The sequence below is a fragment of the Nyctibius grandis genome (assembly GCF_013368605.1).
Source record: "Nyctibius grandis isolate bNycGra1 chromosome W unlocalized genomic scaffold, bNycGra1.pri SUPER_W_unloc_2, whole genome shotgun sequence".
Lineage (NCBI taxonomy): Eukaryota > Metazoa > Chordata > Aves > Nyctibiiformes > Nyctibiidae > Nyctibius > Nyctibius grandis.
The window spans coordinates 6778068-6803093 of record NW_027167473.1 but is presented as its reverse complement, the minus strand read 5'-3'; the positions used below and the strand labels follow the sequence as shown (position 1 = coordinate 6803093).

Here is a 25026-nt window from a genome sequence, read left to right as displayed (position 1 = left end):
GGTGCCGTTGCCTGGTTAGTCCTGTGCTCAGTCCGTGTCCCCACCAAGCCAAGCACAAAGTCAGGTGTGGGGTCTGGCCCTCACCCTTACCTCCAAAGCACGTTGTAGCTGTCCTGTGCAGCCATGCCCTGCTCTGTAGCCTCCCGGCCACACTCGTGCCGTGGAGGACAGGCTCACAGGACCAGCTCTTCTCACAGGGTCTGTCCTGTACCAACGTCTTGGAAAGCTTCCTCAGAAACGTTGCCCAGCGCTTCTCCCAGAGTGGTGAAGGCTGAAGGGCTGAGCCCACCTCCTCCAGACGTTTCCAGGGTCCATCCTCCCCGACAGCCCACACCTGGTCTGTGAGCCCGGCTCTGAGGTCAGCCGGGCACAGGGCGGGTGTCCCCGAGGGGACCAGGGCACCAGCTTTTACCCCCGGTGCTTTTTACCGTGAGCACCTGACACAGACCAGAGCCCTGGGACCCTCCTGTGTGTCCTCCTGAGAGGCCGCCCGTGAAACCCACGCACTCACGCCGTGCCCGGGGCGGGCGTGTGCCGGCGCTGCCAGGCGAGAGGCACCCGGAGCGGCTCCGACTGCGCCGGGCACCCGCTGCCTCCGGCCCCTCGGGCCCCCGGCCCTGCCCAGTCCCCCCCACGGAGCCCCCTTCCCGGCCCGTCCGCCGCGCTCCCGGAAAGCGGCTCCCGCGGCCCCGGGCACCGCCGCGCCGGCTCGGTCCCGCGACGGTTTCCGACGGCGCTCGGCGCGGGCGGCGCGGCCCCCGGCTCCGGTTGCGGGGCTCGGCGGGGCGCCCGGCCCGGGCCAGCCCCCGGCAGCAGCCCGGGGCCGGCCCGCCCCGCCCCGCGGGCCCCGGATGGCATCGCCCGGCGCCGTCCGGGGCCGGTGCCGGCGGGGCGGGGCGGCCGGCGGGCGCGGGGAGAGGGGGGGCAGCGGGCGCTGCCGGCGGGGCCCCGGAGCTGCCCTGCCTCCCCCGCCGTGCCGGCGCGGCGCGGGGGCCTCGCCTTCCCCCTCGCCCACCGCCCCCCGGCCCTCCTCCCCGCCCCAAGGAGGCCAGCCCGCCCGGCCGCGCCGTGCCAGAGCCGCCCGCGCCGCCCCGGGGCCGGGCGGGAGCGCAGCGCCGGGGCCCCGGGCCGGCCGCCCCATGCCCCCGCCCGGCGCCCTGCTCGCCATGGCCGAGGGCGCCTTCTCGCTGTCCGCTCCGGCGGCGCGGAGCCCCGGCGGGAACCCGTCGAGGCTGCACAGCATCGAGGCCATCCTGGGGTTCCCCAAGGAGGACGGCCTGCTGGGCGCCTTCCCCCCCGACGGCAGCGGCAGGGAGGGGGACAGGCGGGGACCCCGGCACTGCCTCCCCAAGGGGCCCGGGGAGCCGCCGCCGGCAGAGCCCCAGGGCCGCGCCGAGCGCTTCCAAGGTGAGTGCGGCGGGCGAGCGGGCGCCTCTCCTCCGCGGGGAGATCTCCCCCCACCCGGTAACGCGCCTGCCTTCCCCTCGCAGAGCCCTACTGCCCCGGCAGCGCCAGCCCCGAGCTGCCCGCCGGCAGCAGCGGCGAGGGGAAGCCGTCGGACGAGGAGCAGCCCAAGAAGAAGCACCGGCGGAACCGCACCACCTTCACCACGTACCAGCTCCACGAACTGGAGCGCGCCTTCGAGAAGTCCCACTACCCCGACGTGTACAGCCGTGAGGAGCTCGCCATGAAGGTCAACCTCCCCGAGGTCCGCGTCCAGGTAACGCCCGACCCCGCGCCGCCGTGCCGGGACGGGCTGCGCTGTGGGGGGGGTTCCCGGGAACCCCCCCACAGCGAAGCCCATCCCAGCACAGCTCAACGAGGACCCACACTCCCGGCAGCCGGCGCAGCACCGACAGCCCCGCCGCGGGGCTCTGGCTGCACCGCATCCCCCACAACGCTGGTCTCCACCGAGCATGGGGCTGAGGACCCCGCAGAGGGCTCCATTTCGTGTGTGCCGCTGCACCCCAGGGAGAGCCTCAGCCCTCCGTGGGGTAGCAGCGCTTCCGTGCCGCCCGGCTAACGCGGCTGTGCTTGCAGGTGTGGTTTCAGAACAGACGGGCCAAGTGGAGGCGGCAGGAGAAGCTGGAGGTGACCTCCATGAAGCTGCAGGACTCGCCCATCCTCTCCTTCAACCGCTCACCACAGGCAGCGCCCGTGGGTCCTCTCAGCAGCAACCTGCCCCTGGAGACGTGGCTCAGCCCGCCGGTGGCCAGCAGCACGGCCCTGCAGACCCTGCCCGGCTTCGTGGCCTCGCCGCAGAGCCTGCCCGGCAGCTACACGCCGCCGCCCTTCCTGAACTCTCCGGCAGTCACCCACGCGCTGCCGCCCCTGGGGGCCATGGGGCCGCCGCCGCCTTACCAGTGCGGGGCCACCTTTGTGGACAAGTTCCCCTTGGATGAGGCAGACCCGCGCAACACCAGCATTGCCGCCTTGCGGATGAAGGCCAAGGAGCACATCCAGTCCATCGGCAAGCCCTGGCAGACAATCTGAACTCCCTCCTCAGCACCTGGGAGAAACCCACGGGGAAGGCTGGTCCTGGGACGACCAAGGGATGCCCTTGCCCTGCTCTGGCTCCCCCGGACGGCCAGGCAAGGGAGGGCTGGCTCTTGCACCAGCCTTTCCCGCACGTCTTGACTTGCTTTGTATTTTGTGGTCCTTTTAGTTCCCTTTTCCACAAGCCCTGCAGAGTTAGGGGCCTGACCATAGCTTAGGGAAAAAAAAAAAAAACCTCTTTTGCTCTCCCTCCTTGGCTGGACGCTGTAGTTGCAATAAAAGCTGCAGTAGGGCGAAGAGCGGTGTCAGGTGGCTGGGAACCGAGGCCTGCGTTACCCGGGAAGGGCTTTCTGCTTCTGCACCGTTAAACGGCACGACCTGCGCGAAGGCTGTGCATCGTGTTTCTGCGCCCAGATGGGCTGCTCGGGCCGACCCTGGCTGCGCGCCCTCCGCCCTCCCCTCCAGCAGCAGGGCCCGCGCGGGCTGTGGGTGCCGGGGCTGGGGGCTGCAGCCCCGCGGCAGGAGCGCGTCTGGCTGGGGGCTCCCCTCGGCGAGGAGGGGGCCAGGCGCAGCGCTCCCACAGCCGCCCTGTGGGGCAGCCCCGGGGTCGGCTGGGCTTTGCCCACCCCTGCCCCAGCGGGCCGGGCCGGTGCCAGTCCCCTGGCCCTCGCTGCCTCCTCCTCGGAGGGGACCGGCGGGTGCTGCAGGTCCCCACAGCCCCGCTGCCTGCGGGGAGGGACAGGCGGTGGTTGCCGGGGTGCTGGGCGCCTGGCTGGCGGCTGGGGCGGTCGGTGGGGCCCGTGGGTGCATCCTGCCCGGCGCGGGCCCCGGAGCTGGCACGGCGCTGGGCCGTGCTCGCTCCCACACCCACCCGGTGCCCATCGCCGGGCTGCCGAAACTAGAACTGCGGCATCTTCATTTTCCATTATCTCCGTTACTGCCCGTAATGGGGCTGAGACACTGTAATGGGACACCCCCTCTCCACTGGGCATGGGGTGCTCCACACACTCTGGAGGTTGTGGCAATTAACGTTTCTCATTAGGGAAGAGAGAAGGATGCACAAGCGCTCTCATTGTGTCCTGGGGATGATTCAATGCAGACTGGGAGACCTCTCCTTTCACCGTTTCCCACTCATCGTGGCCAGACAAAGGCTGGCGTCTAATTATATTTTCACAATCTGTGCGTATCTTTTAAGAATCCTGTCAGAAACAAGTATGTCAGCTCTGTTCAGCTTCACTTCAGAGAGCTTTTTAACCTTAGACAGCAGTTTCTAAACATCCCTTCACAGTCCTCTCCACAGCAGCCCCCATCTATTTTCTGGAGAGCTTCTTTTACAGATAATAACAGGAATCCCTCTATTTTAAAACACCTTTTCCCCTCTCCCCGGGCTCCCTGCAGATCCAGCCTGCCTCTCCGGACCAGAGCACACGCTGTGCCCAGGCCCCCAGGCTGCCCTTGCCCGAGTGTGCTGGTCCGGGGGGTGCAGGGGGGCCCAGTGAGTGGTCCCCGCTGAATTCGGGGGGGATGTAGCCCTGCTTGGGCCGGACCCTCCTGTTGGGCTCTGGAGCTGTCGGTGCCGCTGTACGTGTGCCCGTGGTGGTGCCCAGCCTCCCCAGCACACAGCTCTCTGCTTCCTTGGCAGAGAAAGTGCCGTGCTGTCAGGAAAAGAAAGTGCTGTCGCTGTCGGGACCAGGGAAAGATTTTACTAACTTCTAGTAAGGAGACCTGAGTAAACTTCTGGGGGGAGAGGAGGAGTACAAAACCGGTATTGCTTCAGTTTTTAGGTCTTATTCCAGGGGTCCTTTCACAGGTGAGCTCTGTTTGCACCTCCAAGGATGCTGGGCTTGCAGGAAGGCACATCTCTGGTGGCTACGAGGGAAGGATGTCCCTCAGTGAGCTTGAGCAGTGCCTGCACGCCCTGGGCTGGACACACACGACCAAATGCCTGCACAGGCTCTGCACACTCTTCCTCCTCACAGGCAGGAGCAATCCCACTCATCATACGTGATGCTGAAAACCCTCCTGCCTGCGAGCACACTGGACTGTTGCCCCAAAGCTCTTACCTGTGCTTACTGCTCGTGGTTAACAAGCAATTCCCCAAGACTTCAGTAGTGCTCATCCACATTTTGACACTACTGCCCTCCCTCCCTGTTGCCTCTGGTTCTTCTGTGTCCTATAAAGCCACGGGAAAGACGCCCCTGACTTTTTGATCAGCGCTGTAACCAGCCCTGACACTTGGTTACTTGAGCTAGTCGGAGACTAACAGTAGATAAAACACAATGACAGGACAGCAGAAACAGCAGCTGAAGGCACCTGCTCACTTTTATTAAGCTCCTGATCCAACACCTGCGAGAAAAAAAAGGAAGATTATGTCAAGCTATGGTAGTTGTTCTTTTATTGACATATTAAACAGGTCTTTTGTTATATGTTGTACATGTGAACACTGTAATGGCTAAACTGCGTGCAGTCATGTCCTTCAAGGAAAGCTATGAGTTAAAATAAATATTTTAACCAGCTCAACATAAGTGGGCACAGACAGGTAAATATTTTTCAAACAAATAAAGGGACAGAGGCATATGCGAACTCACAACTTTCTTGTGCCCTGTCTAGTCTTCTGTGTTCCTACACTTTCTTTCAAATTGTCCCATTCCATTTTAAAAGCTCATTTGTTCATTTTGTTGTAAATATCTTCTCCTTCTTAATTGGGTGCTGAGTCTAATAATCCTGCCTCGGCTTGTTAACTGTACAATAGCAGTCAGAGTTAATGACCCATTAGTGATTAATTCCTTAAACAGCATCTAATTGCTCACTGTAAAACCTTTTCTTAAAACTGGATTAAATCATCTAGATCCTTAACCACTTCTTTACTCTGACTTTGCCAAGGCTATTAGCCTAGCCTTTTCTGAGTGATCTAGTTCTTCTTTTGCTTAAACTGTATTAGCAAGATAGCATTTTTAGTGCCTACATTTGACTTTGCAACATCTGAAGTTCTAAGGAAGAACACCACCAATAAAAGACTGCCAGTGAAAATACTAGGAAAGTTATTCCTTTGCAACGAGACAATTGCAGACAGTGTGTTATGCTGACCAGGGCATACCACCTTCTGGGAGAGGAGGGCTTGTAGGACAGGGTTTGTCAGTGGTCGCAGCTGCTCAGGGAAGCGTGTAGGCTCTGCCGGGTGAAGCTGTAAAAACTTCTAAAGAGTTTTCCCAAGGGTAACTTGGTCTTTGCTCAGTGTCCTGCATAAGGGGCGGTCAGCAAGGGCTGCCCCAAGAGACGCCTGGGAGGGACTGCTCCGTGGAGATGAATCCTTGCTACCCTTCCCTGGGCACAGATTCCTGCTCTGGGGGTACTGCACCTCTCTTCTCAGCACAGGGCAAATGGCTAGTGAGGAGGGGCAAACCTTGCTGGGAATGGGAGGCAAGACAAGTTGTGTCTGCTAACAGTTGAACTGGACTCTCCCAACATCACGGGCCTTGGCTGAACTAGGACCCTGGCCGTGTTGGGAAAGCCTAGGTCATTTCCAGGTAACTCCCACATGGCCAGGCTGAGCTTCCTGTGTTTCAGTTGGGGAGAGGATGGATGGGTATGTATTTCTTTATATTATGCAAACCATTAAATTGTCCACTTTGTATTTGCTTCAAAAGCTCTGGAAAAGTAAAATCAAATCACCATCCCTGCATCTGCTTCGTCTGTGGCAATGTCTCCACTGGCAAATGAGGTTAATCCTGGGTGATTTCTCATTGAGATGTGAAATGCAGAGAGGCAGACTGTTTTTCATGAGAAGTCTTTCCATTAGGCCTGGCTGTCTTTGCCCAGCCCAGAAATCCCAGGCTTAACATACAGAAGTGTGAAGTTTTGCACAGGTCAGTAGCATGAGCGATGCAGGAGAGAAGACAATTAGTATAAAGAGCTTTGAAGATCTCTGAATTAATAATTATGAGGCAAATGCCATCACGAAACTCACAGGATCATAGAACGGATGGTCTCAATGGCACCACATGAGCAGGGGGATTTCTCTGAAGTGCTAATCCCGACTCCTGGCAAGAATTCGCATTGTCTTTGGGCGAGGTAGCAAACGGGGACAAAAGGAGGAAGGCAGAATCGAAAAAGATAAGCGTTTTAAAGCTATAAAAATCCTGGGACAGCAATTAAACACACTGAGCGTTCCCTTTGGCTGGCATAGGTTGGGATGTTCACTGAGATAAACGAGATTTACCCTGGAACTCACAATATCTGAGACCGGGACGCCCCGCAGCTGCGGCCAGCGGCACCGCACGGGTCCCGCCGGACACCGGGACAGACAGCCCGCCCCGGGGCCCCCCCGGACACCGGGACAGACAGCCCGATCCCCGCAGCCCCTCCCGCCCGCCCCGCACCGCCCCGCGGGCCGGGTCTCCCATCCGAGGGCCGAGGGCGCCCCCTGCTGGAGGCGGGCGGAGCGCCCCCGGCCCCGCGCCCCGACGTGCGGCTCTGCCCGGCGGGGCTGGCCCGGCTCCGCGGGGTTTAGAGCTGGGACGGACCTTCAGCTGGTCCGGGGCCGTCGGCACCTCCGTGATGACCCACCCGCGTGTCTCAGACCGTCTGTGCAAAACCCCGCGGTGACTGATCCATCTGCCCGCCTGGTCCCCGCCCCGTGGAGTGGCTGGGGTTGGCAGGGCCCTCCGGGGCTCACCTTGTCCAGCCCCCTGCTCAAGCAGGGTCACCTACGACCGGTTGCCCAGGACCATGCCCAGATGGCTCTTGAATAGCTCCAAGGAGGGAGACTCCACCACCCACCCTGGGCAACCTCACGGTGAAAAGGTGTTTCCTGGCGCTCAGAGGTGCCTGTTGCCTCTGGTCCTGTCACTGGGTATCACTGGGAAGAGCCCAGCCCTCTCTTCTTTATACCCTCCCTTCAGATATTTATTGGCAAGACCCCCTGAACCTTCTCTTCTCCAGGCTGAACAGTTGCAGCCTTTCCTCATACGAGAGATGCTTCAGCCCCTTAATTATCTTTTGTGGCCCTTTGTTGGACTCTCTCCAGTTTGTCCATGTCCCTCTTGTAGTGGGATGCCCAGAACTGGACACAGTGCTGCAGGGGTGGCCTCACCAGTGCTGAGCAGTGTCACCTCTTTATCCAGACCTGTTCTCCTGCTCTGTGTGGATCTGTGCGTGGACAGACCCTTCCTGCCATCCTTGCTGTCTGGTCTGTCAGTGCTCTCCTGTGAGGAAATGTGGCAGCACATTATCTCCTATCTGGGCCTCTCATGGTGTGACCGTCCGGGTGAGCAAGGAGCACTGCTTGGGCACAGTGTGCCGCAGCCCCACAAAAGGTGTCACAAGCTTGTTCTCCTGGGAGGCAATGTTCTTCCTTTGGTCTCATGTGGAAACACAGTGGCACTGGGCCTGCTAAAACACGGTCAGGAACGTGTGGTGGGAGCACGCTGAGCTGCCGCAGCCCCTCCGAGTCAAACAAGGAGGCAGAGCATCTTTTGGCAGATCTCCCTGGTGGCTGCATGTGTATTCGTGTCACATGCTCTGTACTTGGCCCATGGACACCTTGGGAAGGCACTGTCAGCTTCCCTCCCTTGAAAAATATTACAGACCAGGGAGCAATTCAAGGAGCAGAAGAGCTGTGGTGGAAAATGAATCATTCTGTTGTTTCTTTGCTACTAGCTGTAGCACAGCCAATTGCCATTTTATTAACTCAAATAAAAGTATAAACTCAGCCTTTTTATTAGTACTATTTATTGTGAATGTTGAAATGTCATGTAGTTTCGAACTAAGAGATGAACTGATTAGATAAGTAAGTCCTATAATTAATTGGAAGACCCTTCCGTGACAATTATATATATCAAAGCCATTCAAGTGAGAAAATGCAACCTTGAAAATGAAGTAGAGAGTTTAGTCATTGCTGAAACATACAAGAATATGTGTATTTAGGTATTTTACACAAAGGAAATCTTGTTTACAGAAAAGAGACCTTGTTGATTATCTGATACAATCAAGTGCTTGTGAAATATAGTCTCTTACGGAAAGTATCCCATTTCTTCATGATTTAGAGACTTCTTTCAGCTTGGAGTGCTCTCTTTCATATTCACAACTTGAAGCAGATAGTCCATCATCTAATAAAAAGAGAAAAATATTGTTTAGAGACTAATCCTGAAAAAAGTCATTCACTAAGTTAATAAGCCTAGTATATATCTGCTCTGTGTATTCACATAACAAACACATTCCTAATAATCGTTCCAAAACAGACCTCATTTGTCTTGCTTAGTGTAATAACCAACTGCCAAAGTACGAGGAAAGTCGTGCTCCCAAATAGTTCTGTCTGCCATCTCATTTATATAGTGTCTCATTAGTGCTAAAAGGCTAAGTCACAGAAACAATTTAAAGCTTATTTTCCAACTTACGCTTGCACTCGGGCCAACTTGCAGGAGAGATTTTTCCCTTCTCATCTGTAACTACTTTAACTGTAATTTTTTCACAGAATGAAGAGCAGGTAAGCTCTTCATTTGCCTGGTATTAGCGGAAAACAGAAGAAAATAACTCCGGTGCACCACCCTAAGCCTAATTCCCAGAACTATCAAGCTCATCTCTTTGGCTTTTTTTGACGATTTGTGTGGTGCAGCACTTTCCTTACTCTGGGTGAGTCTTTTAGAAAAAATCTTTTTATCTTGAGAAATGTACAGCGCAGTGTGGGCCTTAGGGGTGAATAACGCACGGAATGAACTTGAGCTAATAAGCGAGACCCTGAATTGAGTTACCTGAAGGACATATCATTATTTAAATGTTTAGGAAACTACCACACCCCTCAAAAAACTAAAGCACATTCCTTTCAGTCTTCAGGTCTCCTTCATCTGGAAGGCAGATCTCAAAAACATACACAGCTTAACCATCCGGTGCTGGGTTTTTCCTTTCTGAAGGCAAAGGAAATGAAACACGTCGTGTCTTATCTGGGCTGCGTACAACCGGGCATCTGTGTCCAGCAGCAGGAAAGCGCAGGTTACGGCCTACTTTCATGATTATGTTTTACTTCGAGATGGAGACAAAGTAACTGCTGAATGTGGAAATCAAAGGTTCTACGGCAAAATGAGGTTCTGCAACTTGTCATATATCTTAGTCACATGAAAGACATGATTTTTTTACTAATCATTGGCAAAAATCTGGATATTTAAGGCAATAATCTCATTATTCCATGTATATGTTCAATGTCTGACCACAAAAATGTGGATATTAATTTAGGGTAAAAGGACACACATATGGATATGATCCAACTTACCGAAGGCAACTTTCAGCCCTCCTAAGTATGATTTATTACCAGATACTTTTAGAAGTCAGAATGTTTCCCTCTTTACATAGCATGATGGAATTTGTTCGTCTAATTTGATTACAAAGCTGCATACTGCAGAGCTGAAGATTAGATAAATAGTTTCCTTTTTAGATATATTAATCACAGTTATTATAAGCATCACTGTCATAAAGCCATAGCCAGAAAGAAACCTATGGGCAGCATTCATATCAGTGGTGTAAGAGACTTAAATCATGGCTTAATTTAACAGGTAAATTTTTACCTATATTTGAGTCAAAACCAAAGTACTCACTGACTACACTGCACCAGGATTTCAGGAGGGAGATTGGGCTGAAGTTAGCCCAGGAATATGAATTACATCATATTACAGTAGAATACGGGAAGAAAACAAATCTTCCCATTAATGTCTTTAAGGGGGTGTATTAATCTTTTTATTCTATTTCAGTGTCACCCAAAAGAATTCTGCAGCTGTATCACCATTACTGTACCTGATGCATTACAAGGAAAGGAGTTTTCCAGTAAATTCTGCAATTTACATTATGTCATTTGGACCCTGATTACTTTCTGTAAAACCTCACTGATATCCTTCCAAGTGTATTTTATAGGATTTTCCAACAGAATAGGGGTGAATCTGTTCCAAAGCCTTGTTATCCTGTGAAACAGTGTAATAAGTACATTAACTGGAGGGAGAAGAGGTGGGTCCTGGGCACACATTATAGCTTAGCAGTAGCCACAGCCTCATTTTGCGAGAGGAAGAATGACCAAAGCAGTGGCCAGCACCCTCAGCCGGGGGAAAGACCCGCACGAGACAAAGACAAAGCTGGGAAGAGACAAAACTCTCCAGCCCAGTTGCTCCATCCACTGACGGTCCCTCACAAGCCAGGCAAGATAACGCCAGCCAGGACGGCCACCAAGGGAGGTGGCCGGTGTGATGTGGCTTCACACACCGTGCGCTTCGCCTTCGTCCTGCCCTCTGCATTCACACCGGCCTTTCACACCACCTTGGTTCTGCTGGGGTAATACAGAACTTGGGGCTGATGTGGGCATCTGAGCACGAAGGGCTAGAAGAGGACAGAATGGAAGGACCAAGCAACTCGAAGGGAACCCAGACACTAAAAGCTGCTTAATGCTTGCTGAGTTTATGCCCGGTAGCAAACTGCAGCCCGGGAGTGACAATCTGTCATCAAGACTGAGTCTTACTTTACTGAATGCCTAGTGCACAAGATGCCACTTTTCTGGCCAATCCACAACTTATAGGAAGCTGATATATTACCATAAAACGAAATTTGAATACATGGAGTGTTTTTACAGGTTTTATCTTACTTACATCTTTCCAGCTGCTACTGTCATCTGTCTCCCAGGTGTTCCTGGCATACCAGGGAAGCCCTCCTTTTAAAACGTGAGCGCTTTTATTTTCATTCCCTTCCAGCAGCCGTAGCAAATATTTTGAGATTTCTTCCCACTGCAGATAATCTTCCAGCTGCTTCATATTTTCAGGTAATGCTGAAAACGGTGTCTTGTTTTCTTCTTCATAAACATAAGGAGAATCTCCAGTGCTCTTTTTCCCCATTAAATGTCCTGTAACAACAACGACAGTAGCATACAATTCACCAAAACAGGTACAGACTGGATCATTCAAACATCAGCTGGAAGCTGTTACTGACTGATAGGACGGAGGGGAGGGAAGGGGTTAGATGATGTTAAAGCTGAAGCACAACTGGGTCTGGAGCTTGTGTCACACACAATTAATTTCCTGTCTCTTATGCTACATTGTCAGGGAAAACGTTGCTGAGAAGGGGGCAGCGATAACCGAGCATCTTGCCTAGAGAGGTACCGGGTAAGATTTGCTGGAATAAGAAGTGCATGGAGAAGCTGCAGGTTTTAGACTTTCCCTGCCTTGACACGGGATGTGGGAACTCCAGTGTAAGCCTACGTGCCAGCGCCTTGCTGGAAGCTAGACGGGATGCGCTTCGATACACCACCTTCACTGTCACCAGAGTGAAATCACCGTCGACGTTAGGCTGCGAAGGAGGCGACGGGGAAGGGGAAGGGGAGAGGCAGCGGCGGAGGAGCCCGCTGCAGGCTGAGCGCCCCAGGGCTCCGGCTGGCACCGGGGCTCCCCGAGGTGCGGGCCGTGCCTTGGGCTGCCGGGGAGCTCGCGGGTCCCGCCCGGCTGCCTTCAGGCTCGGGTCTGAGTTCCCGCATCTCTGAAGGAAGGCAGCGTTAGGGAACGCCATCAGCGAACAAACACGGCAAAGGTTCCCCCGCACCCTCTGCCCGCACCAGCGCGGGGTGCCGGGCGGAGGCCGTGCGGGACGCAGGTTGCTGCCGCGGCACCGCCGCTCCCGCACCGGGGGCTGCCGGCCCTCGGGGAGCGCGCTGCTCCCGCCGGGCACCGCGCACAGCCCGGCCGGTGGTACCGGCGAGCGCCCGACGGGGACGCGCTCGCACCGCGCCGTCGGCTCTAGGGCGCAAGGCGCCGGCAGGACCAGACCCGCGCGTGGAGTGGAGCGGGAGCCGCCCGGCACCGGGAGGCGGCCGGCACCGGGAGGCGGCTCCGCACGCCCCGCTCCTGGCGCCGGTGGGGCCGGAGACCGCGGGCGGGCTGGCGCGGCAGCGGCCGCTCCTCCTGCCGCGCCGGTGCGCTCGCCGCCGCCCTCCGCCCCGTCCCGGCACCGGGGCCCTGCGGCAGCAGCCGTCGGACAGCGCAGCCGGCCCGGTGGGACGCCGGGCTGTCGCAGCCCTGTCCCCCCGGCCGAGGCCGCCAGCCGCCGCGGCGGAGCGCCGCCGTCCCGCAGCACGGAGAGCCGCCGTCGGGCCGGCGCGGCGCCGGGCGGGGGAGGCGCGGCCGGGGGCCGGGCGGAGCGAGGGCCGGGCCGGCGGGACGGAGACTTACCCACGGCCCAGTGGCTGCCGCGGGGGTAGATCTTGGTGAGCGCGGGGGCGCCGGGCTGCAGGGGGGCCGCGCCGCCCTGCGCCGCCAGCAGCGCCAGCGCCAGCACCGGCAGCGCGCCGGGCCGCCGCGGGCCGCCGCCGCCCATCGTGCCGCTGCCGGTGCCGCTGGTGCCGCTGCCGGTGCCGCCGCCGCCGCCGCCGTGCCGCTCTCCGCTGCGGGCCGGCTGCGGCTCCGTCTGGGCGAAGCGCTGCCGCCGCCGCCGCCGCCGCCCCCCATTTATACGGAGCCGGGACCGGGCGCGAGCGGAGCCCCGCGCCTGGCGCCTCCTCGCGGGGCCGGGGCTGCCGCCGCCCCCGGCCCCCGCCCGCCCCCCGCCCCGGCAGGCTCCCGGCGGGGGGAGCCGAGGGGGTGCCGGGCCCGGGGCTCAGCCCTCCGCGGCGCGTTGCTGCCCTCCCAGCCGCCGCCGCGGAGCCCCGGGGCCGGCACCCGCTCGACGGGCTTTCCCGGGGCCGCGCCGCCGCTGCCCGCCCGCTCCCGCTCGTCCCGTCCGGGGCTGGCGGTGCCCAGCGCGGCCCGGGGCCCCTCGCCCGCAGCCCCCGCAGAGGGTGGCGGAGCGGGGCGGCCGTGCCGCGGAGCGGGGGCTCTGCCGGGGGACGCGAGAGGCTGTGACAGAGGCGGAGGCGGCTGCGGGAATGCCCACGGCTCTGTGCGGCTTTGCCCTCCGCCGTGCCCGGCTGCGGGTACGTGTTAAGCTTTACTCGGTAAAAAGGGTCTCTGCCACAGGAGCAGGGAGCCAGGTGACTCTGGTACATTTGTGTTACAGGAGCTGTTCTGAGGAAGAAGATTCTGTTAAAATGAATCTGTATCTTCTTTACAGACAGCATGAAAATGTTCACAGAAGTGGTTTCCTGCTGTAGACTAAAATGACCGAACAGGTTGAAAACATTTTTACAGGAGCTTATGGAAAAAAAAAATGCACCAGCATTTTTAAGCAGGAGGAATAGCTGTGAAATGATCAAACTCAAAGGACAACATCACTTGAAGCTCATTGAAATAGATCTTGTGCAAAGAGTTTCTTTTAATTTCCAATATGACATAAATTTACTGTCACAGGTGACAGTGATGTGACTCTCAGATTTACAGGACTTTCTTCTTTCCTTGCACAGAGACCCTGTAAACTTTCCAGCACTCTAAGGCACCTGGAACTGGCCCACTTTGTAAGAGTTCATGGATGAAAAGATTTCCATCCTGAAGAGGCAGCGCAGAGGCCAGGATGGATGAATCACCGAGGAAGACAACATGCGACTGTAAAGGCCACACAGAAGTGGAACGCTTACTCAACGTCAGGCATGTAGGTAACTCAGTGAAGTGAACGTGGACGAGTAGTCGAGGGATATCGAGCCCTGATGTGCTGGTTGTGCCAGAGGAGAACAAGAGAGACAGGCATGAAGTCATGTGGAATTGGCACAGTTTACGTGAGGATTTTGCTGCCTGGGGAACTATGTCAGGAATTAGGATACACAGTTAACAGAGCTGACTGTGAGGGACTTGCCAGATCCTTCAGCTGACCCTGCACGGCTGGAACTGAACTATACCCAGTGGAAACTACCATGGATGTGAATTAACATAATTACTGGGCAAACCAGCCAGTACAATCACTTCTGAAGTCAATTGTGTATCCTACTCTATGAGCTGAATTGTTCCCTTAGTCTTAGTTTATTGCATCTTCTTTTACCGGTTAATGTGATTCATTCTTTTATTATGGTTATTCCGTCTTCTTTTACTAATTAATGTGATTCATTCTTTTATTATGGTTATTAATTATGCACTCTTGTTTATTTTACAATAGTATTCTCATGCCTCAATCACTCGTTTCGCTGTGCAGCTACAGCCAGCGTGTGCTCTGTGCTGAGTGGCAGCGGCTCCCATACAATATCCCCATCCGAGGGAAATTCTAATTGTTCACTGCGATTCAAGACAGGAAACTGAAAATTCAGGAAACCGGCCATTTTCAGAAAAAAAAAAAAACAAAGCAAGAGATTAGGCTTTCCTAAACTGCAGCGGCTGTGCTGGAAGCCCTCTGACCATCCTTGCCCCCCAGGCCGTTGTGCTGGTCCTACCTGTGCGCTGGGGTGCACCAGCCCTCCCCGTGGCCTCGGGACGGCGGTGCCCAGCGCGGCGCAGCACAGCATGCCCTCCGCACAGCACCGCTCCTGCTGCCCCTCCGTTCAGCCCCGGGCGCTCCAGAAGCCCCTGACACAGGTTCCCCCAGACCCTGCCCCACCAGGCGGCTGAGCCGAGGGGCAGCCATCAGCAGGTCACCTCCCTGGAGCTGCCACGTTTGCACAGATTAAGTGAGGAGCTGTCCCTTGGTCCCTCGCCCTGCGTTCCACACGGTGCTGTTGTTACTGGCAACGCTTTCTGGTGGCTTTGCTTCTGTTGCTTTACGTGGGGCGTCTCGAGGATTAACAACATAAAGCACTGTGGAGCCCTTCTGGTCACTACGTCGCGTACAGCTGCGTGTGGCACCCACGCTGTGGGCAAGCTGGGGCTGCTCATGCCGAACCGTGGACCCTCACTCAGCTCCCTGTTGCCCAGTAGTCCTCAGTCTCCTTTGCCACAAACACTGTGCAAACAACTAAACCTTTCTCATCTTTTGTGTATATACTACATCCTCATACACTGTGCGTGTTAAAGGCTGTGCCTTCATGTTGAATCTCATTTTGCACTGCCTTGAGCTACTTCAATTTGAGATTGTTCCTTATACACTCCCATTTTTATACCTTTTATTATGGGCTTAATGAAAGTTTAAATTAGTTTGCCCTTTAGGAGATTAAAGTTACAGTGAAAAATACTGATTTAGAGAGTTGATCAAATTTGGGTTTGAATTTTATTTTTAATTAGGATTCGCTTTTTGAGCGGAGGGAGATTTCTGCCAAGAAAAAAACGTTTTCAGGGTGTTGTCATAAAACAAATCCAAAAATCTGTTCAACTCCTCCAAACAATCAAACTGGGTTATCTGAAGCAAACTACCAACAAAAGCTCACTTCAAGGCTTTTCTGTTTTTCGGGAAAAGAAGAACAATAATTTTTCCAAACTGAAGCAACCCTACAGGCCTATTTGTCTCTTTTAGTTTTACCTTTGCTTTTATATTGACAGCCATCATGAGAGCCTTCTGATCTCATTGAGTGTGTTCAGTGGAAGTTCATTCTTACCGTTTTCAAAAGAAACGGGCCCTAGGAAGATCTTTAATGCCATAATTTGCATGTGTGTCTTGAGTCATGCGTATACAGAACCGACACCCACAATAACGGACCTGAAACACGGACCCTCGGCAGGCTCCAGCCGCGTCTGCAGGGAGCGTTTGGGGCAGGCTTGTGTTTTCCCGAAGCAGCCGAGGCTGCACAACTTACGTGCTGCCCAAAACACATCGTGTTATTTGCGATACGTGCTGGGCACATCACAAACCCCGCTTCACTGAGCTGCGAGGTACAGCTGGGGCTTTCTCCTGCCTGGTGAAACGCTTGCGTGGCTCTTGGGATCAAAATGTCTATGGGGACTTTCTTCATCCTCTCTCAGAATGACTGGCAATCAGTTTGGCAACCAAAATCCATCGGAGTCCAGGGGCTTGGGGTAAGCTGACCCACCCTCCGCCTCCCGTAGCGCAGAGCACGTGTGCCATGGGCTGACGAAAAGGTGATGCTGGGATGGTGGTACCTGACCCGCGATGGAGAGCCTTTAATTTGCTTCCTTTATCTTTTAGACAACTATGATTGTTCTATCAGCAAGGCAGATGTGATGGAAATAAAAAGGGATAAAAGAAATATGGGGTGCCTTTCGCCATTTGTAGTGACCCTGGCGTTAGAGACAGCTGTAATATATGTACAGAACAAACAGTGGTTGAAGCGTATCGCCGATGTAATAACGGGGCAGGCTCACCAGGGAATACTTTGTAAATGTTGAAGGTGCTGCACGGGCTAATCTCCAGCGCTTCAAACCCGCCGTCAGGGCAGGCGTTCTGCAAACAACCTGAAAACGGGCTCTGCAGTAACAGTGCCCTGAGGAACTGGAGACATTTTTCAGAAAAGAGCTCCACAGCTTTACAGATATATGAAATAATGAACACTTATGCAATAAGGCACAGTTTAAGATATTTGATACTGTTTGTGCTGCATTTTAGGCAGGCGCAGACCTGGGCAGTTGAGGCTTAACTACAGCGATGCTGGTTGCACGCTCAGCGCACTGCATCAGCCATCGGCGTGTGTTTGCGTGAGTTTTGGGGCAGAGGCGTTCGGTGTTTTGAGATATACCTACGTATAGAGACAGGCTACATGTAGCATATGCATATAGAGTTTCTGCTGATAGCGTATTCACACACACATGACAGGGAAGCAGAGCTGGTTCTATATACAAAAGCAGTGCACTGAAGCACAAATGATGACAGAAGAGATGGACTATACTTACTTAAGCCAAGCTGGGTAGCAGAGAAACCTATTGAATTTTTGTCATGTGGGTGGCTTACGTTTGTTTGCTTTTGGCCCCTAAGATGCTCAAAGAAACACTGACAAAATCCACGCAGGCAAAGGAAAATGTCCTTTTCATCACTGTTGCTCACTATCTTGATCAAACAGAGAGAGAAATGACTTGCTAACAAGGCCTGAGCTGCGGTTCTCTCCCCAGTTGCTCCATGCTCTCACTTTATTGCTGCCAACGCAGGCAGCAGTTCGGCCCCAACGCCTGCAGCCAGGACCTGCCACCTCCAGCGCTGCCCTGCCCGGGGTGCTGCGGGGAGCCCTCGGCCGTGGTGACCCCCACGTCAAACACCGAAGTGCTGAGAAGAGAGAAGTGGAGGAGACGGACCAGAGCCCACCTCCGGCCCAGCCCTTTCCCCTGAGCATGGCAGCACTCACGGCCACGGGGACCAGCCCCTGCCCTCACCCCCAGGGTCTGCGCTGGTGCCCAGCTCTCGTCCATGGCCCCGCCTGGGGGTCCCCACGATGCTGCACACGCCGCAGCCTGCCCAGCTCTGGGTGCACACGGGCAGTTTTTAGCCGAGCTGTGAAAATGCAGCCAACCAGAGAGAAAAACCAGCCAGCTTCAACCAGAGTCTGAGCTTCTACTCCCAGCCGCTCAGTTAAAAACACACTGCTTGTGCCTGGAGCATCCTGATCTTCCTCAAAAAGAAATTGTCCAGAGGCCTCGCTAGGATGGGGGCATTGAAAATGCTCGTTTCTTTTCTCCAGTGACAGAATGCACAGTATTGCACACCAATAGCCAAGCTGGCCATCCTTCCTGGGAGGCAGTGATGTCTAAGCAGCACCTGAGCTGAGGCGAACCAGTTCCCACAGCTTCAACGATCAATGGGATCGTTATAACTCTGCCCTCAGTTAATAAGATGCAGATCCACCAACTATATCCTTGATCTGTCCCGACTTCAAGGGTAGCTGCAGCCCAGAAGCAGAGCAAGCAACTGAAGAAAGAAGTTGTATTTGTAGAAAAGAGAAAGCACATCAATGCATCAAATATGTGGGATCTAAACCCACTTTTTATTAGTCAGCCCCACCTATAGCCTGCTGAAACATATGCACAAGCAGAGCTTGTCCCTTACCTCTAAAGAGCGCATGTAAAATCCTGCTGGAAGCACAAGGAGCAGCAACATACATAAACTTAATCTGGGGCTGGCTTATGCCCTTGTTGCAAATTATTTCAGAGGTGATAAACAGATGGATGCGATAGAATAGAACAGCATAGTTCAGCTGGAGGGGACCTACAGCGATCATCGTCCCACCGCCCGAGCCCTTTGGGGCTGACCAGAAGTTACAGCACCTGTCAAATTTGCCATTTGGGTTACATCCAAAACCCCACTCTCAAAGTTAGAGCTGGCTATAAGAGGACAGGAATAAATTCTGATTTCAGCAATACTGGCGGGGGGGGAGGAAATCTTACTACACATACACTGTCTCCAAAAATTAAATTATCTTTTCTTAACTGTGATGGCACACTTCTGGGAAGACTGCATTAAGGATACCTAAGTTATTCTGACATGCCATTTATTATACTCAATTTTATTTCTACACAATTTGACACAAGTCATTTTTATAATACAGTTTGTCATGAAAACTGCTTAGTAGGACACAAAAAGAAGTAATATTCCTTGGAAAAATTCATCAGTTGTCTGCCTTTCAGCACTAGCTGTTACAACAGAAGCGGTGCCATTATTGTATAACAGTATATTTTTGTGGATGTAAGGGATTACGGAAGAAACAAAACTCCATAGGAAAAAGGCTTCATGCTGTTCCTTATCAAAGCTACAAAAACCAAGCAAGCGAGGAAAACAAGTTCTGCTTTGTTGAAGGTACAACACTGACATTTGAAGCCAAGAAGAGAAAAATCCAGAATTTCATATAGGACAGTTATCAGGTGAGTTTTGAAATGAAAAATCCATTTTATGTTTAACACTGTTCAGGGATCATATGACAGGAGAGAACAATACATTCTCAGCACCGGGATACGAGTTCTGTCTTACCCTTACTGGTACCGGTACTGAAGTACACTACTGTGCTGTTCATTCAGTAATTTACAAGCGTTAATAAAGTCCCATAAAATCTTTGTTAGGTTTGTTTTGTAGCTGGGAAGATAAAGGCAGAACGGTCAACAGCCCGAGTTCTAGAAACATGCACCGTCCCTAAAACCAGGCCATCAGTTTTTCTGTCCCTACACCACAAAGGAGCGAGTTCCAAATTCAGGGGAAAAGCTCCAAGCTGCCATTTCTCAGTTCTTAATCAGCACGAAGGACCCTTTCTTGTCTCTTTTTATCAGCTGTATCTGGACAGCTTTCTTTAGGCATAAGTCTGACTGAACTCCTACAGCTCACTGCCTGTTCCAACCCGCGTGCTGCGTCCTTACGACGACTGATAAAAACAGTGCGTGTGGTCGTGAAAAAAGGGCGCTGACAGAGATTAAAAATAATCAAGCAAAAAGAATTAACAAACAGGAGGAGACGAGGGGTTCGGATGCAGCACCAACACAGCACGTCACAGAGCCTATGAGAGAGTAAACACGCCACTGCGTAAGTAACCAACAGCCAGGAGCTCCACTCGTTAGGGGAACAGTTTATTGAGGCGAGACAAGCTTGCACAGTTTTGTAACTGCATACAGAAATGAAAGCATCTGAAACGTGTGAGGTTTCCCCCTGTATATTTCACTTTGTACTTTGCTCTTGGAAAAGCGACTTTTTATTTTCAGGATTCCCGTTTCAGCAGCACACACGCTCCCATCACTGCCAGAAGAGCATACTGCAAAAGAAAACAGAGAGTAAAGACTGAGTGTAATTCCTCCTCACAGCAGCTCTGAAATGGCAAAGCGTTCAAAGCGTGTCCCCTCCAACATTACACCTTCCAGGTGAGCACACAATTAGAGCTGTGTTCCTACAGAATTACAGAAATATCTTCGTGTGATCATATTAGTCATAAACAGGCATCACTTATGAAATTCCTATAATGAAATGATTTCAAATTATTACAAATACTAAGTTCTACTGGATAACAGACAAGCTAAAGTAAGCAAGTAAAAAAACACAGCTCATTTTACATTAGGTACCAAAGCACAGAAACAGATTTATTAACATGTATTCTTACATACAAGATTCTTACTGTCTTTACTTGCTATTTTATAGTTTTAAATTCAAGTATTCAAAATGTCTGTATACATACCTTAAATTTTGGATAGTCATTCATTATTATAGTTACCATACCAACATAAGGCAAAAATCTACAATTGACAAAACAGACAAATGTAAAATTAACCCTCAAATATTACATGGAAATGTTTCAATGTTACTCTGTTTTACACTAAAATATTCAGCACTATCATTTACACCTGTCACTAATGCATATCTGAATGGGAAATATTTTTTTTTTTCTTAGATAAAAATTTGATCAAGTTATTTGAGAAAAAATCTTAAGAGATTTCATCTCAACTGGGGAAGGGGACAAAGTCAAAAGCTCAAACCTTGCATAAAATTCCTGTGGAATGTGGAAATAATTTCCTAGTAATTTCTAGCAATTACAAGGATAAGTCGGTTTATTTTGTATTTACTGGTGAATTGATAGATGTGCCATTTAAAAAAAAAATTAATTCCCACTCTGCATCAGTGAGAGGACTACAGAAAGCAACTTTTCCAGGTAGTTTTTTTAATTACCATTTTATTTAAGAAATTAAAAAATACCACACCAGATCTATTTTGTACCAACAGCAGAAATTATGTAAGTTCTAAATTTTCTTCCTGTTTAATTACAAACACAGACATTTTGCATTACTTACCCTCTTGCTCTTCCAACAACATCCTTCTTCTCTAACCAGTTCTGACCTTCTTTGTACAAGCCTCTATCATCAACTTCATTATTATCACCTTTAGTCAGAAATTTGATGTTCCCATTTTCTCTAGAAGGCAACGAGGTGATAAACTAAATACCACATAATTTAAAAACCTCAATTAACATCTACAAAGTACAATGAAGATGAAAAGTGCTACAAGATTAGATAACAGTGTTTACTTCCAGTCCTGCTTGTGTGCTTATTTAGCAAACACCATTAAATCATTAACATTACAGACTTTACTGACAGAGTCAATAGATTTTAACATGAAATGTTTTTTAAAACACTCCTGGACTGTCATTTGATGTAAGCAATTACACAGCGGACATGAAAGGGATATTGTCCATCCAGAGCAGGCACTAAACTTCCTCAACAAAAGCCTATCTGGGAAAAAAAAAAATCCCAACCCTCTGCATTTTCAACAGAACAGAAATCTAACTCTGAAATACTGAATAATATTCTACTAAGAGGTTTTTTGGTTTTTTTTTTTTTCTTTTTTCTTTTTTTACAAATTGTGGAATAAGATCCTGTGAAGTCATCACACATTAGAGAATGGCCTGCCTGGCCACCACAGAGGCTCATGCCTTTTTGGAGGATAAACACCTTCAGTTCATGGCCAGGGCTTCCTGAGGAGCAACTACGTCAGTGCTTGCCACCTCCCCGTTAGCTTCTCGCTTGGCAGAATTAGGAACAGAATTGCCTCTCTTTTGTTTGAGAGGAACTGGTTATTGTACCAGGCATGTGCAAAGGTAAAACCAAGTAATCTACCTGCTGCTTTTCAGCTGGCATTGTGACTAACAGGCAGAAAAAGAATAACAATCTCTTCTTTCATTCTGAGTCAGATCTCTTTCCTGGAAAACTTCAGTTAGCAAAGACCACATACTCGTCAGACTTCACCTACAGCTCTGAATCTCCACCTCGTTTCAGAGATCTGCTTTTACAAGTAGCTGTTTCTCATAACCGAGCTGCCAGTTCTACAACAGTCAGCACAGAAGTGGACTCTGCTCCCAGACATATTGCTACTGCTGACAAAAATCACACGCACAGCTTGTGTTACTGGACTCCTCTTTGGCCTAGGTTTACCTACTTCGAACCTGAGCAGCTTCGCTGAGGGACAGGAGCGAGGGTCTCAAGAAGTGTGCCACAGAATCAGGGACAAAAGCAGATCACGTCCTAGAGATGAGCTTTCTCTTACAGCATATCCTCACCTGCCTTTTGCATAAAATACTACCAAACTAAAATTTAATTGAAAGTCACAGTGAAGGAAACGATATTTAGAAACAAGGAAAATGCCAAGTTGCATTACTTTTCATGTATTTTGATTACTCTGTGAACTATTGGAATGTCTCTGCCTTCAACTTTAAAAACAACTATTTCACCAGCTCTGATTGGGTCATCATGGAAATTTGTTAAGAACAACAGGTCTCCTCTGTGAAAAGCTGGTTCCATGCTGCCACTACGAACAAAAAGAAAGAGAGAGTTTATTAGCATTATGGTAAATGAAAGAAGAACCGTGAAAACAAAGAACATTTCATGCTTACAGATAAACTCACAATTTTAACTGTTGCCCCACCCATTCAGTAACACTACACAGACATTTAACACAACCCAAACTGCAGCAAGTCCCAAGCTGAGCCACCCTATAGAAGACTTCCTTCCTCAGTGAAACAAAATGAGCTGCAGTAGTTTATCTATTAATGAAGTGAACAAGCCTTGATTTTCAAAGGTCTCACATATCTACAAACTTCAATGAAAACCAGACTGCAATTAGAGAAGCAGCCTTTGCTAAGCGTCCAAAAACAGTTAGAAGAAAGTAAGTGTTTGAGTACTTCTTTAAGTAGGTGAGATTTCAAGCTCCAGATCTATCCAAGGGGGAAGGGGAGGGGACAAAGGACAACATAATATTTGGACTTGAACAAAAAACCTTTACACTGACTTACCTGAGCACCACAACAATAGGGCTTTCGCTTCCAGTAACGACTATCAGCCCTTTCCATATCATAAGCGCAGAAGACACTATCATCGCAAAATTTAAGACTTGGTAATACAGCTACATGAAAAAATAAAATTGTTTTTAAAAGTTACTGCTTTGCATTCAGAAGCACAACATAGAATTTCAACCCTTACGCGCCACTGCATCACAACCCAGGCACGTGGGCTTTTATGCTAAAGTTGTATTCCAACAGAAGGCTCAGGGAACAGCCTGCTGTAGGGCAATCCAGCCACACACACCCCACTGCAGCGCTAAGTTTTCATCCACTGTGTGCCACGGTCTTGGCTTATTACACCTGTGCAGTACTCCCGTTTGTTGGTGCTAGAAGGTAGTGACCTCACTAGCACAGACTTCTACCATATAGGAAGCTACATGGCAAGTGATCACATCTATTCTGATCACAGCTCCCTGACCCCTCCCTGAGCTCAGAAGTACTTTGAACAGTTATTTTTGTTTAAAAAGAGGAGCTGTGGGAGCAGAAGAGAGGCGACAAAGGATCGTTCCCTGATATTGCCTGACAGAAATTTCTTACGTGGAAAATCTTTTATTGATTTGACTAACTTTCCGCCCCCGAACTCTACAGCTTCGCCAGCCGTTACACCAGCGGATACATTTCTTCACTCCACTCCCTTTATTTTGTTTCTTGGCAACATGCGTAGATGCTCTGGTGGAAGACGACCCAGCCCGTCTCCATGTACCATGTGGCTTCACTGGTGTAAAACATGCAACCAGAAACCCCCAGCCCGTCGTTCTAGTTGGAAAATAAATACGCGGGGAATTTCAGGTGCATGACCCACTTAACTGAGCATCGCTCACGCTGCAAAAACTGCTCTGAAGAGTCTTTTTTTTAAAAATAATTGATAGATACTAAAAAAAGCCAAACCAAGGAACTTTCACGGCCTGGAAACCAGGTTTGTCGCCAGCCTTATGTTCTCCCATTCGCATGGCCACACAGCAAAGGTAAAACAAAGACACCTGCTCTGAGCTGCAGGAGTCCAGGCCCACCCGCTGCGCCCTGAGCGACGCTGGTCACTGACCGCAACGGGAGGCTCGGCTCCTCGGCACCGGGCCCCGCTCCGGGGCGTGGGGAGAGACAGGGCGGGAGGCCTCCTGCCGGGGCGGAGCGGAGCGGGCCTCCCCGCACAACGGGCACAGCCCGGCGGAGCGGTAGCCCCGCTCTCTCTCAGGAGCCCGGCCGCTCCCCGGGCCGCCAGCCCCAGCGCACCGCACGGCTCCGGACCCCCGCCCCGCCCCACTCCCGGGAGACTCAGAAGCTCCGGGGCCCCGAACAGCCTCCTCATCCCGGCGCCCCCCTCGGCCCCCAAGCCCCGGGGCCGCCCGTCTGGCCGGCACCGGCAAGCCCCGGCCGCTACCTGCCGCTTGTTCATGCGCCGCAGGTCCCCGAAGAGATCCATGGCGGGGCCCCGGGAAGGGCCGCGCCCAGCCGGCGGCGGGAAGCTGCCAGCGCCCTCCCGGTGGAAGACGCTCGCGCCGCTACCGCCGGCCGGGGAACAGGGAGGGCGGCGCGGGCAGCCCCGCTGCTCCCGGGAGCTGTAGTCCCCTCCCCGCCCGCACCCGAGGGCCTTCGCCGCCGCCTGAACTACAGTTCCCAGCATGCACCGCGGCAAGGGGCCCTGCGGGAGAGGCCCCCCGCCTCCTGCCCGCGGAGGTGCCCGACCAATTTGCGTCCCGGGGGGGGGCTCTCGGTGGGCGCTGAGACCCTCGCGGGGCGGCGGAATGAGCCAAACTCGCCTGTGGAGCAACGGAGCGGCGGCAGCGGCTCCGGGGCCGCGTCTGTGGGGTCAGGCGGCCGCCGGGCAGCTCTCGCTGCGGCCGCCGCTGCGTGTGCGCAGCCCATTGGCGGGCCGGGCCGGGGGGGCGGAATTGGCTTTGTCTAATTAAGGTTTTAATTAAAACACATGGCACGAAGCTGCCTGTTCTGTGCGCGCGGGAGCTGCCCGCTGCGGTGTG

The 25026-nt window shown here is 52.5% G+C and overlaps 3 protein-coding genes across 4 annotated transcripts; 1 reads left to right on the top strand and 2 right to left on the bottom strand.

The window, feature by feature from the left end:
* Positions 1 to 1139: 1139 nt before the first annotated feature.
* On the top strand, positions 1140 to 2493 carry RAX (retina and anterior neural fold homeobox). Its single transcript, XM_068424446.1, has 3 exons — positions 1140 to 1407; positions 1491 to 1720; positions 2041 to 2493. The coding sequence occupies exons 1-3, from the start codon at positions 1140 to 1142 to the stop codon at positions 2491 to 2493; spliced, it is 951 nt and encodes a 316-aa protein (XP_068280547.1).
* A 6056-nt stretch (positions 2494 to 8549) lies between these two features.
* GRP (gastrin releasing peptide) lies at positions 8550 to 12831 on the bottom strand. The gene is made up of 3 exons (XM_068424469.1): positions 12687 to 12831; positions 11118 to 11368; positions 8550 to 8603 (listed from the first exon to the last, which is right to left on the bottom strand). Exons 1-3 carry the CDS (start codon positions 12829 to 12831, stop codon positions 8550 to 8552), a joined length of 450 nt encoding a protein of 149 aa, XP_068280570.1.
* A 6952-nt stretch (positions 12832 to 19783) lies between these two features.
* SEC11C (SEC11 homolog C, signal peptidase complex subunit) lies at positions 19784 to 24635 on the bottom strand. 2 transcript variants are annotated; one of them, XM_068424397.1, is made up of 6 exons: positions 24429 to 24635; positions 23003 to 23112; positions 22369 to 22518; positions 21009 to 21128; positions 20399 to 20456; positions 19784 to 19981 (listed from the first exon to the last, which is right to left on the bottom strand). In XM_068424397.1, the coding sequence occupies exons 1-6, from the start codon at positions 24468 to 24470 to the stop codon at positions 19928 to 19930; spliced, it is 534 nt and encodes a 177-aa protein (XP_068280498.1). In that variant the 5' UTR covers positions 24471 to 24635; the 3' UTR covers positions 19784 to 19927. The 2 variants fall into 2 exon arrangements, with proteins under 2 accessions (XP_068280498.1, XP_068280499.1); XM_068424398.1 differs by having other exon boundaries at positions 24433 to 24634.
* Between the last annotated feature and the right edge of the window lie 391 nt (positions 24636 to 25026).

Excerpts from the sequence above, each read along its gene's own strand:
- SEC11C (XM_068424397.1), bottom strand. The coding sequence starts at position 24,470 with ATGGATCTCTTCGGGGACCTGCGGCGCATGAACAAGCGGCAG. Across the intron at positions 23,113-24,428 it reads GGCGCATGAACAAGCGGCAG|CTGTATTACCAAGTCTTAAA; the intron begins GTAGCGGCCGGG and ends TTTTTCATGTAG. Across the intron at positions 22,519-23,002 it reads CCTATTGTTGTGGTGCTCAG|TGGCAGCATGGAACCAGCTT; the intron begins GTAAGTCAGTGT and ends TTTTGTTCGTAG.
- GRP (XM_068424469.1), bottom strand. The coding sequence starts at position 12,831 with ATGGGCGGCGGCGGCCCGCGGCGGCCCGGCGCGCTGCCGGTGCTGGCG. Across the intron at positions 11,369-12,686 it reads CGGCAGCCACTGGGCCGTGG|GACATTTAATGGGGAAAAAG; the intron begins GTAAGTCTCCGT and ends TTGTTGTTACAG. Across the intron at positions 8,604-11,117 it reads ACAGTAGCAGCTGGAAAGAT|ATGATGGACTATCTGCTTCA; the intron begins GTAAGTAAGATA and ends TCTTTTTATTAG.
- RAX (XM_068424446.1), top strand. The coding sequence starts at position 1,140 with ATGCCCCCGCCCGGCGCCCTGCTCGCCATGGCCGAGGGCGCCTTCTCG. Across the intron at positions 1,408-1,490 it reads CCGCGCCGAGCGCTTCCAAG|AGCCCTACTGCCCCGGCAGC; the intron begins GTGAGTGCGGCG and ends TTCCCCTCGCAG. Across the intron at positions 1,721-2,040 it reads TCCCCGAGGTCCGCGTCCAG|GTGTGGTTTCAGAACAGACG; the intron begins GTAACGCCCGAC and ends CTGTGCTTGCAG.